The sequence below is a fragment of the Thalassophryne amazonica genome, chromosome 11, assembly GCF_902500255.1.
Source record: "Thalassophryne amazonica chromosome 11, fThaAma1.1, whole genome shotgun sequence".
Lineage (NCBI taxonomy): Eukaryota > Metazoa > Chordata > Actinopteri > Batrachoidiformes > Batrachoididae > Thalassophryne > Thalassophryne amazonica.
The window spans coordinates 6,161,938-6,174,876 of NC_047113.1; the positions used below are offsets into that span (position 1 = coordinate 6,161,938).

At 40.8% G+C, this 12,939-nt stretch overlaps 1 protein-coding gene across 1 annotated transcript in view; it reads left to right on the top strand.

The window, feature by feature from the left end:
* ube2d2 (ubiquitin-conjugating enzyme E2D 2 (UBC4/5 homolog, yeast)) overlaps positions 1 to 12,939 on the top strand; it is a 78,621-nt gene that overhangs the window by 44,354 nt on the left and 21,328 nt on the right. Inside the window, exons 4-5 of the mRNA XM_034181367.1 lie at positions 10,230 to 10,307; positions 11,132 to 11,237. Of these exons, the coding sequence (XP_034037258.1) occupies positions 10,230 to 10,307; positions 11,132 to 11,237 (184 nt within the window). The remainder of the gene's footprint in view (positions 1 to 10,229; positions 10,308 to 11,131; positions 11,238 to 12,939) is intronic.

Consider the following 12,939-nt stretch of genomic DNA (forward strand, 5'->3'; position numbering starts at 1 on the left):
ACCCTCACATCGGGGTGAATGTGAGGCATTATTTGTAAAGCACTTTGAGCGTCTGATGCAGATAGAAAGGCGCTATATAAATGCAGTCCATTTCATATATGCCCTTTCCTTAGACTGTGCTACTTCCCTTTTCTTCTTATGCTGCATCTTCTTTATCTGAAATTGGGCATAGCAAGGGGCACAGGGGGATATTGATTTAGGTAATTACGGTCACCTGCCCAGGGCAGCAAGTTGGACGGGGTTCCATGAGCGCTTGCAAAAAGACTTTCATTTGCGTGAACTGGCTTTGGATCATTCCTTGGCATGTCAGAAGGTGTCACAGGCAGCGGACGCTCAGAGGAAGCACTCACAGCAATGGGCCTGTCTATAAGGAGAGAAAACTGATATGTGCCTCACCTGCTGAGGAAGCAAAGCAGAGCAGGAGTTCCCTCTAATAATACTATGCATAGACGAGAGAGAGAGATGGCATGCCCCCCCCCCCCCCTTCAGTTTTAAAGCTATAGGGCTACCCACATTTCACTAAATTGACAAAATTTAGTTTATCCACAAAATCCAAGAATTATAATGTAAATTTATTTTCGAAATGTCTTGTAAAATTATAGCTCATTTTAATCAAGATAACATATTTATCTGGGGAAATTTCATAACTAATATTTTCTTTTCTTTTTAAGGCTGCAGGAGGACGTGTGTGTATGTGCATGCATGAGCTTTTTGACAAGACTGGCAGTTACCTTGAATCAATATGTGACGCTGATGTCAGCAAAATGTCTTGTAAATCACGCCAGAGGTGTTATCAGGTTACAAAAACAGCATTTTTTGTTTTAGAAGTCTTTATTTGGGATATTTATTTGGGAGTGTGCAAAATTTCATTGTGCCTGCATAATGACAATAAAGATCTTGATTGATTATTTCTCGCTGTCTTTTACATAGTATCTGAGAAATAGCTTAGATTTACATATAAACTGTGTAGTTTTGGAGCCTTTTTTACAATGTTGGAGAAGCCAAAGAGACGTGAGCCAGCATACCTCACTCTACCTCTCTAATCTGATTGGCTGACACCATGTGCTTCCCATAATGGTTTGTGCAAGTCTGGGGAAGCCCCATCTTACCTTTGACATCATAGACTGTATTGGTCTCTACGGTCAATGCCGTAAGTAGTTGAAGGCGGTCTGTTCCTTTGACATTTGGCATTTTTGACTACTTTTTGTTTTACCTTCAAAACCTACCTACCTTAAAAAAAACTTTACTTTGCCTTGTTTTGTGCCTGTGTGACTTTACAGTTTTTCTTTCGTTCTGGCATACTGTATTAACACAGTGAACCTAAATTCGCACAAAACATAAAATCTGAACAGAAAAGTTTGTTTTTGTTGTTTTGGTTTTTTTTGTTTTGTTTTGTTTTTTTACTGTGAGAACCACAGACATATTTAATAATAGAGTACCTAGCTGAGACATGTGTGCACATCACTTAAGATAGGATAACTCAACTGTTCCATACTAATATGACCCCAGTGAACAACTTGGGATATGTGCCAAAAGCTATTTCTGGGATGAACAGCCTGACAATGACCACACTCTTTATAAAAAAAAAAAAAAAAAAAAAAAAAAAAAAAAGACCGCTGCCTTTTTTGCCCCAAGGGTCATAGAAAAGTGTAAAATTTCATATTTTAAGAGAAAATGGCTAAAATAAGTGGGTCAACATAATACCATACATCGAAAGAAAATGAACATTTTCCAAATATAATAAAAATTTTATTTTCAGTCATACTGTTATCAATGCTGCATTGATTTAAAGTGAAAAATGCAAAACAAAACTTGTAGTAGTAATCTGAGCTCTTAAATGTTTAAAAGATTATCAGGGAAATTTTCCAACAGCCAATAATACAACTTATAACAACACATTTCTGTTTCTTTTTCAAACACGTAAACACAACAAAATCCAGATATACACTCAACAAAAATATAAACGCAACACTTTTGGTTTTGCTCCCATTTTGTATGAGATGAACTCAAAGATCTAAAACTTTTTCCACATACACAATATCACCATTTCCCTCAAATATTGTTCACAAACCAGTCTAAATCTGTGATAGTGAGCACTTCTCCTTTGGTGAGATAATCCATCCCACCTCACAGGTGTGCCATATCAAGATGCTGATTAGACACCATGATTAGTGCACAGGTGTGCCTTAGACTGTCCACAATAAAAGGCCACTCTGAAAGGTGCAGTTTTATCACACAGCACAATGCCACAGATGTCGCAAGATTTGAGGGAGCGTGCAATTGGCATGCTGACAGCAGGAATGTCAACCAGAGCTGTTGCTCATGTATTGAATGTTCATTTCTCTACCATAAGCCGTCTCCAAAGGCATTTCAGAGAATTTGGCAGTACATCCAACCAGCCTCACAACTGCAGACCACGTGTAACCACACCAGCCCAGGACCTCCACATCCAGCATGTTCACCTCCAAGATCGTCTGAGACCAGCCACTCGGACAGCTGCTGAAACAATCGGTTTGCATAACCAAAGAATTTCTGCACAAACTGTCAGAAACCGTCTCAGGGAAGCTCATCTGCATGCTCGTCGTCCTCATCGGGGTCTCGACCTGACTCCAGTTCGTCGTTGTAACCGACTTGAGTGGGCAAATGCTCACATTTGCTGGCGTTTGGCACGTTGGAGAGGTGTTCTCTTCACGGATGAATCCCGGTTCACACTGTTCAGGGCAGATGGCAGACAGCGTGTGTGGCGTCGTGTGGGTGAGCGGTTTTCTGATGTCAATGTTGTGGATCGAGTGGCCCATGGTGGTGGTGGGGTTATGGTATGGGCAGGCGTCTGTTATGGACGAAGAACACAGGTGCATTTTATTGATGGCATTTTGAATGCACAGAGATACCGTGATGAGATCCTGAGGCCCATTGTTGTGCCATACATCCAAGAACATCACCTCATGTTGCAGCAGGATAATGCACGGCCCCATGTTGCAAGGATCTGTACACAATTCTTGGAAGCTGAAAATGTCCCAGTTCTTGCATGGCCGGCATACTCACCGGACATGTCACCCATTGAGCATGTTTCAGATGCTCTGGACCGGCGTATATGACAGCATGTACCAGTTCCTGCCAATATCCAGCAACTTCGCACAGCCATTGAAGAGGAGTGGACCAACATTCCACAGGCCACAATTGACAACCTGATCAACTCTATGCGAAGGAGATGTGTTGCACTGCATGAGGCAAATGGTGGTCACACCAGATACTGACTGGTATCCCCCCCAATAAAACAAAACTGCACCTTTCAGAGTGGCCTTTTATTGTGGGCAGTCTAAGGCACACCTGTGCACTAATCATGGTGTCTAATCAGCATCTTGATATGGCACACCTGTGAGGTGGGATGGATTATCTCAGCAAAGGAGAAGTGCTCACTATCACAGATTTAGACTGGTTTGTGAACAATATTTGAGGGAAATGGTGATATTGTGTATGTGAAAAAAGTTTTAGATCTTTGAGTTCATCTCATACAAAATGGGAGCAAAACCAAAAGTGTTGCATTTATATTTTTGTTGAGTGTATTATTATGCTCATTCAGTGTTAGGGTTTGTTCAGCAGTTACCTCATTTGCAGTACTTGCAGCAATGGGATCCCAGCAACCTGAAAATACAGCTGTATTTGAAGGAACATTCTGGATGAAAAGGGCAGTCACTTTTTAAAGGGTGTGGTCATTTTTGGGCTGTTTGTCCTGGATAGAGATTATGGCACAGATCCATGGTGTTTATTGGGTTCATATTAGTCTAGAACAGTTGCGTTATCCTCTCCTAAATGATGTGCATATATGTCTAATCTAGGTCTTAGACTACAAACCATTTTTATAACTTGGAATGCAAATGTGTGAATGAGAGGGAGCCCAGTAGAATATTGCAGTTCCAAGGAGTAGAAGTGGTGAAAGTACAACCCCAATTCCAATGAAGTTGGGATGCTGTGTAAAATGTAAATGAAAACAGAATACAATGACTTGCAAATTCTCTTCAACCTATATTCAATTGAACACACCACAAAGAGAAGATATTTAATGTTCAAATTGATAAACTTTGTTTTTGTGGAAATATTTGCTCATTTTGAAATGGATGCCTGCAACACACATCAAAAAAGTGATGTAACACAGTGGTATATTTACCAGTGTTACATCACCTTTTCTTCTAACAACACTAAGCGTTTGGGAACTGAGGACACTAATTGTGAGTGTCATGATTGAGTGTAAAAGGAGCATCCCCTAAAGACTCAGCCGTTCACAAGCAAAGATCGTACATCAACAACATCCAGAAATGCCGCCACCTTCTCTGGGCCCCATCTCATTTGAAATGGACAGACGCAAAGTCAAAAAGTGTGCTGTGGTCTGATGAGTCCACATTTCAAATTGTTCTTGGAAATCATAGACGTCGTGTCCTCCGGATAAAAGAGGAAAAAGACCATCCAGATTGTTACCAGTGCAAAGTTCAAAAGCCAGCATCTGTGATGGTATGGGGGTGTGTTAGAGCCCATGGCATGGGCAACTTACACATCTGTGATGGCACCATCAATGCTGAAAGGTACATCCAGGTTTTGGAGCAACACATGCTGCCATCCAAGCAACGTCTTTTTCAGGGACGTCCCTGCTTATTTCAGCAAGACAGTGCCAAGCCACATTCTGAAGCAGAAGCAGAGGTGAAGATGAGATTCTCTTTGGGAGTGATGAGGATGGACAGGATTAGGATGGAACATTTCAGAGGGACAACTCAGGTGGGACGGTTTGGAGGCAAAGCCAGAGAGGCGAGATTGAGATGGTTTTGATTATGGCTGAAACGATTCGTTGAGTAACTCGAATAATTCGATTACAAAAAAAATAGTTGAGGCAAATTCTGTGCCTTGAAGCTCTGCTTAACATGGTAGTACATATGTCAAGCTTGTGTGTGGTGTTATGACGTTCCAGAAAAAAAAACAGAAGACTAAAGCATGCGTATACGCCATGTAAGAGCTAATCAATTTAGCACCAGAAGCTACAACTTTCCAACGCAACACGCAGCGTAAAATAAAGCCTTTAAAGTGAAAGAGGGACCACTCTGTTCATCTGAAATAGACTTCCTGCACATTTAAAGCAAAGCAGTGTGTTTGTGTATTTAAAAAAAAAAATGCACTGTTTGGTCCACTGGCTGCTCTCCACTCTACATGCACTTTAAGTCAATCAAGTTTATTCAGAAACTGCCTTGGTTCGGATTTGATCAGAGTTCTCATCGACAGGATGCAGAGCGGATTCATCAGTGTGGCTTTGCACTCCAGAGACCAGTTTTTCCACAGGCTGTGCTCACGTTCACGTGCAACCTGACTGACTAGATCACATGGACTACCTGCGCTTACGGTCCGGGAAAGATCCAAAACTTGGAAAGATGTGAAAAAATAATTACCCAGCAAAACAGAAAGGGATACCCCAAATTTGACAATCTGCGTGATGCTGCAGCGACATTATGCCATTTCTTAGGGGGCGCCCTGGACTATTGATGTACTTTTTATCCAATTACTCGATTAATCAATTAAATAATTGCTAGAATACTCAATTTCAAAAATTTTCTATAGCTGCAGCCGTAGTTTGGACATGTGCAGAGGAGGGACCCAGGGTATATAGGGAGAAGGATGCTGAGGATGGCGCCACCAGACAAGAGGGGAAGAGGGAGGACAAAAAGGGTGTTTATGGATGTGCTGAGGGAGGACATGCAGGTGGTTGGTGTGACAGAGGAAGATACGGAGGACAGGAAACAATTGATCTGCTGTGGCGACCCCTAACAGGAGGAGCTGAAACAAGAAGAATACAAATATAAATTGTAAATTTCAAAATCATATGTATAAATGTAACAAACTACAAAGTTATATACAACTATTTACATTATAACGCAGCAAATGCTTCAGGAGTTTTTGTACAACTATTTACAAAACAATAAGATGCTACATAAATTATTTGTGCCACTCAAAAAACAATTCCTCACTAACGTAAGACAAAGTCCTTTGTTGAACAAAGTCCCATTCACAAGTGTGCTGCACGAAGCACCTCTCCGCAACCAAATACGTGGGTTGGTGATCATTTTTGATTGGTTTAGGCCATGCATTTTCCACCAGTGATAAAGGGAAAGCCATGTTTTTTCCTCTTGTAATTGCTCTGGCCAGAGAAGAGAAAAGAGCACAGTGCCACACCACACATTATCATAATATTCAGGAAAAAGTCTGGCAAAATTTATTAATCATGATCAAAGTTTTACTGGGCCTATCAACAAAATTTAAAAACTGGTATGTAGTTTGACGTCCACACTTTCAACACACATTCAATTGGAACCTCAGTGTTGTAGATTTGATGGGACACCCGCTTAATTTGGGCATGTGACTTTGACGCGTCTCCGCATCAGACGACTCCAGAAGGTTAAAGGCTAATGTGGTGCCAGTGTTAATCCTTTTTATGCCTTATGGCCTGGTCATATGGCACACAGCCATAGCTGAACAAAGGGGGGAAAAAAGTCACAAATCGAGAAAAAGTAGACGAATGAGCCTGCACTTCTCCCATCACCGAAAAGCCTGTGAGTCCAGAGCACATAAAACAATGAAACAAAACCGACACTAACAAAAGAAACTAAGCGAACAGCGACCTTGACGCTTTCAACAACATCAAAGCGAAACATTCATGATGACGTGACTTGACAGTGGGTATCGGACCGAGCTCCAGTCTGTGATCATTTCTGCAGCCACCCTGTGCAGGTCTACGTAGCCATGGTGGATAGGTTGGAGTGTGATTGATTGTGTGGGCAGGTGTCATTTATACATGTAATGAGTTCAAACAGGTGCAGTTAATACAAGTAAAGTGTGCAGAGTAGGAGGGCCTCTTAAAGAAAAACTTAACAGGTCTGTGAGAGCCAGAATTTTTGCTGGTTGGTAGGTGATCACATACTTATTTCATGCAATAAAATGCAAATGAATTATTTAAAAATCATACAATGTGATTTTCTAGATTTTTTTTTTTTTTTTTTTTTTTTTTTTTTTTTTTTTTTTTTTTTCCTGTCTCACAATTGAAGTGTACCTACAATAAAATTTACAGACCTCTTCCTTCTTTGCAGGTGGGAAAACTTGCAAAATCGACAGTGGATCAAATACTTATTTTCCCCACTGGGTATCACTTGTATACTGAGACTAGCATTTGTTTCCCAGTGATGTCATGCACATATGGATAATTGCTTCCTTCATGGTTTCCTTTGAAAGCTTTCCATCATTGTTCATTTTCTGTTCGATGGGTTGCTGCTTCTTCTCTCTACTTCATCTTTCTTCCTGACCAGGGCCAGTATTATGTGGTGCATACAGGCATAGAAATTAAGCATTTTCAAGGACTTGTCTTATTGCTCTCCTGATTTGTCCCATGTCAGCGGGTTTGGCAACTGCAGCTTAAGAAACATTGTTGTAATTGCATAACTTTCATTAATATGAAATGTTTGCCAAAAATGCACACTCCTTCAGTGTTTCTGTATGTGTATATCAGAGATGTGATTCAATAATTGAGAAATCTGAGAAAAAATAAACCCTCAGGATGGGAATCTATGGCCCACCTAGGGTTATACATTGGGCTGACGGGTTCTCGATGCTCTGAAATGCATTTTGGAGCAATAAATTGAAGGCATTTCATGAGACTTTCATAAGAAGATTTGAAAATTTTGTGAAATACAGCTGTCTGTTTATTAGCAAAGTTACACATGTTGTGACAATCTAATAGTACATGTGCACAGTAGTAAAAGTATCCAAGTTGTACTTAAGATTCTTCAATATTCAATTGCGCTAATATAAAAAACAGACTTTGACAATCTACTATACAAAGCTTGACTTAGCAATTAAAAGGATTATAGCAAGTCTTGTTTCTGCAGTAATGTTCACCATTTGAACAGAGAAATAGTCATGAAGCAGAGATCCATCTATAGGCTTTGAAATATTATCAGCAGAAGTTATTCTAAGATAATGTACCAATAATAAAGGTGCCCATTAACAATAACTTAATGAGTAATGAAAATAAGGAACTTTTCTCTGTGGACCTGTGAGAACAAGGTGCTCAATGTTTTACAGAATATTTTTGGATTAAATTGCAACATGAACAGTGTCATTGAAATAAAAAAACTGTATTTGGCAAAGCCATGACAAGTCCAAGAGAAAAGGAGCAAAACGGATCTGAGTGTTTAAGTCAGTGCACACACTTTTAAACAGTCAAAATAACTTGTTCTTTTCCGGAGCTGTGGAGTTTCCTTGCTGGTTCCCACCTTGGAGGAGGAGGCGGAAACCAGCCAGTGGACTCTCCGGTCAGCTTGGCTACTGTGTTCACACCCGCGTAGGGAAGAGACGACAGACACTTTGTTCTTAAAATTAACCGAGGTTTATGTGTGTGGTTGGATCTGAAGTGCTGAGCTTGTTTAAAAGTCTGTATGAGCGGAGCTGTGGCATTTCTTCCAATCAGACAGGTTTTTACCGCAACTGCATCAAAATTAATGTAGTCATCACTTTAACATAAAGTCACCATGACACACAATCACACTTATGTCAGCTCTACAGTTAAGCCATGGTTCACGTCACAGAAAAATTGGGCTTTTCCGATTCGGGCAACGTTATAGGAGACCTGTGTTGTCCGATCACATTTTCTACTTGTCCCGGACAAACCGTTAACATCGATTGCTGTGCACGCATTTGTGAATTTAACAGTAACTATAAATTGACCTCTACCAGACTGCATGGGAGGAAAACAATAACTTGGTTACATTTTTTTTAGCATAGCCCAACAACTCAAACAAAAACCCATGTTTTTAATTTTTTTTTTTTTTTTTTAACCTACAAACATAAGTTGTGAACACAATGAAGGACATTAACTCAGGACATTGTGATATCCTCAGAACGTTGTATCAGGTAGCTGATGGCTCCCTCAGACATCAGAATGCTGAATGTTAAGGCTCCTTGACACTTGCACGAATTTGAGCCGCACATTTGCATGCAATCTGCTGTGCAGAAGAGTAAACTTGTTGCAGACCGTTGTAAACTGTGCGTGGCTTTGTGCAAGCGTGCAAAGAAAATTTTGAAATGTTCAAAATCTCTGTCACGCATTATGTGAACTTCATGTGAACATTGCGCAAAGAATTAAAAAACAGTGTGATTGTGTCATCGCACCGTTTCACAGTGCAGCTTATCTGTGAAATGAACATGCAACTGTTTTACCTAGCTATTGCAATATAAATATTACAAATGATTACCTTTTAGACTATTCCAAATGCGTTCTCCACCTCATGAACCGGGGGGTGTAGCTAGCTAGCTTGCTGCTGAAACAGTCCGTAAGTGATTAGAGGTGTTTTCAACAGCCAAATTCTGAGAGAAAATGATTAATCCACTACGAAATAATTATTTTATATACAGCGTCCAGCGGCACAAAACACGAAAGTGCGTAGCTAAAAGTTGTGCAAGTGTCAAGGCACCTTTAGAGTGTTATCTTTGTGTTGAGGTGGCAGCCAGTGTTGAGTGCTTGGCTGTAGTGGCTTACACAAATTTCTCATAATGGACATCCATACAGGTACCTTCTTTTGTGTATGCTAAATTGCTATGAGTTTTTATGTTTTTAGCTCAGTTGGTTGAATGGAGGACTGTGAATATATGAGAATCTTGATGCCACAGGTTCAAGTCCTTTCCCTTTTCAAAAAAAAATTCTGTTTAGCATATTTAGCTGCACCTGTGTGTCACAGGCATGGGGAAAAGGCATATTAAATCTATAAAGACATTGAAAACTATCGTTATTGTGAAGGATCATTAGTGCAACACAGAATTATTGACTTGGAGAAAATTGAAAACCATAGAAAAACCTACATTCACAGTCTGGTAACCTATGTATGTAGGCTCAGCATTGCTTGTTTAGTTTGATTATACATTTCCATGTACTGTCTCTCTGACCCTTTAGTAGTCCTATGTCACTCTGAGGAATTGATTTAATATTGTGAGGAAATGTCGTCTTTTGTTTCTGTCCAAATCACATTATGTTGGAATTGCACAGGAGATTGACATTTCTTCATTTTCTGGGTTGTGAACAGCCATAAATTTTTATATTTATTTTAATTATTTACTTTTGTGATTTTAATTTTTGTCTATTCATTTAGCTGTATAATTCAGTCACTAAATGATCTGAATGGGTTTCTGTTTTCCTGTGGTAGAATGACAGTGCTTACCAGAACGGGGTTTTTTTCTTGACCATACACTTCCCAACAGACTACCCATTCAAACCACCAAAGGTGAGCAAGATACACACAACATACGAGATGACAAATTGTAGCTGTTCCTTCAGTGCCTTACATCATTTAAATCAAATCAATTTTATTTATATAGCGCCAAATCACAACAAACAGTTGCCCCAAGGCGCCTTATATTGTAAGGCAAGGCCATACAATAATTACGGAAAAACCCCAACGGTCAAAACGACCCCCTGTGAGGAAGCACTTGGCAACAGTGGGAAGGAAAAACTCCCTTTTAACAGGAAGAAACCTCCAGCAGAACCAGGCTCAGGGAGGGGCAGTCTTCTGCTGGGACTGGTTGGGGCTGAGGGAGAGAACCAGGAAAAAGACATGCTGTGGAGGGGAGCAGAGATCAATCACTAATGATTAAATGCAGAGTGGTGCATACAGAGCAAAAAGAGAAAGAAACACTCAGTGCATCATGGGAACCCCCCAGCAGTCTAAGTCTATAGCAGCATAACTAAGGGATGGTTCAGGGTCACCTGATCCAGCCCTAACTATAAGCTTTAGCAAAAAGGAAAGTTTTAAGCCTAATCTTAAAAGTAGAGAGGGTGTCTGTCTCCCTGATCTGAATTGGGAGCTGGTTCCAGAGGAGAGGAGCCTGAAAGCTGAAGGCTCTGCCTCCCATTCTACTCTTACAAACCCTAGGAACTACAAGTAAGCCTGCAGTCTGAGAGCGAAGCGCTCTATTGGGGTGATATGGTACTATGAGGTACCATATGGTAATACATATACATATATGGTACTACATTTAGTTTCCTGTTGTCTCTCTTGCTTTCCCCTATTTATCACCAGCTTTTTGTTTCTTCTCCGTCTGTATCTAGGTTGCATTTACCACAAGAATCTACCACCCAAATATCAACAGCAACGGCAGCATTTGTCTTGACATCCTGCGATCACAGTGGTCTCCAGCTCTCACCATCTCTAAAGGTATGTCTGTGACTGTACCTCAGACATATCACTGGTAAAGTGCACAACAAGTAATAGTGTAGGTGTAATATTGGTAGTTAATTTCTGTGTCAGAATTGGAATCAGAATAGCTATTATTCGCCAAGTATCTTCAAAGACAAGGAATTTAACTTCAGTTTGAACTGTACTCTTCTCTGTGCAAGCAAATATACACTAAACACTAAATAATTCACTATTTAAAAAAATGTGCAGGAAAAAAACAGATTGAAGTTGTACATGAGGTATATGAATAAGATTCAATTCAAACAACTTTATTGATCCCTAAAAGGGCAATTTATATCACATCCAATTACCTCAGACTGCACATATACATTTGTTTATGTATGCTAAACTTTGAAACAGCCAATTGAGGCAATGTCAGTGTGGGCTGCAGCAGCTTCATGCTGCACAACCGAGCTTGGGGGTGGAGTCTTAATGGCAGTTTAAATTGTTCATCAGTGTGATGGCCTGTGGAAAAAAACTGTTCCTGTGTCTGGTTGTTTTGACGTACAGAGCTCTGTAACATAGACCAGCCACGAGGAGTTTAAACAGTGTGTGTCCAGAGTGCGAGAGGTCTGCAGAGATGTTACCGCTCACTTCCTGGTCCTGGACTGTGTTTGACTTCTTGGGCTGTCTGAGGAAGTACATCCTCTGCTGTGCCTCTTTCCTGATGGAGTCTATGTGGAGTTCCACTTCAGATCCCGGGAGAGAGTGGATGCCATGAATTGGAAACTGTCTGCAGTGTTGTTGAGGATGGGGGTGATGGAGGGTTTCTCTGGAAAGTGTCCACAGTAGACACTTGGTGTTGAGGATAGAGGAGGGGTGAAGGAGGGTTTCTCCTGAAGTTCACAATCACCTACATGGTCTTCATCGGGTTCAGCTCGGAGTTGTTCTGACCACACCAGAGGACCAGCTGTTCCACCTCCTATCTGTATGCAGCCTCATCACCATCCAGGATGGTGATGAGGCTAACAGAGGGGTTCCTTGTGATGCACTTACCGTGTAGTGGGGGGAAAGCACACACCACTGAGGGGCACCAGTGCTGATTGTCCGTGTGCTGGATGTGATGCTCCCCAGCCTCACCTGCTGTGTCCTGTCCGTCAGGAAGTTGGAGATCCACTAGCAGGTGGGAGCTGGCACGGATTGGAGAGTTTTTAGTGGAGAATGTCGGGAATGATTGTGTTGAACATCGAGCTGAAGTTCAAGAACAGGATGCTCATGTACGAGGTCTGTTAGAAAAGTATTCAACCTTTTTATTTTTTCAAAAACCTGATAGATTTGAATCACGTGTGCTTGCATGAGAAAACCTTGAACCTTTGTGCGCATGCGTGAGTTTTTTTTCACGCCTGTCGGTTGCGTCAATAGTCCCATATTGTCTGCATCCTCAACTGACCTGTTTGCTCAGTAGGGAAACTACAGGGTGTCCTGCAGGGGTCCTGTGATAAAAAAAACTTTGTGTGTGCATGCATATGAGTGTGAGACCTCAGAATACTTATTTAGCAGCCTGGGAATAGAGGAGACACTGATATGTAATTACTTGAACACTTATTGTTGCAAGCATATGTAACATTGTACATATCATGTTTTGTGATTTACTGTGCAATTGTAGATTTGATTGAGCCCTGATTTAACAGTTTGACTTCCTTCCACAAATTAATCTTTTTAAGTGAACTTCAGCTGAACT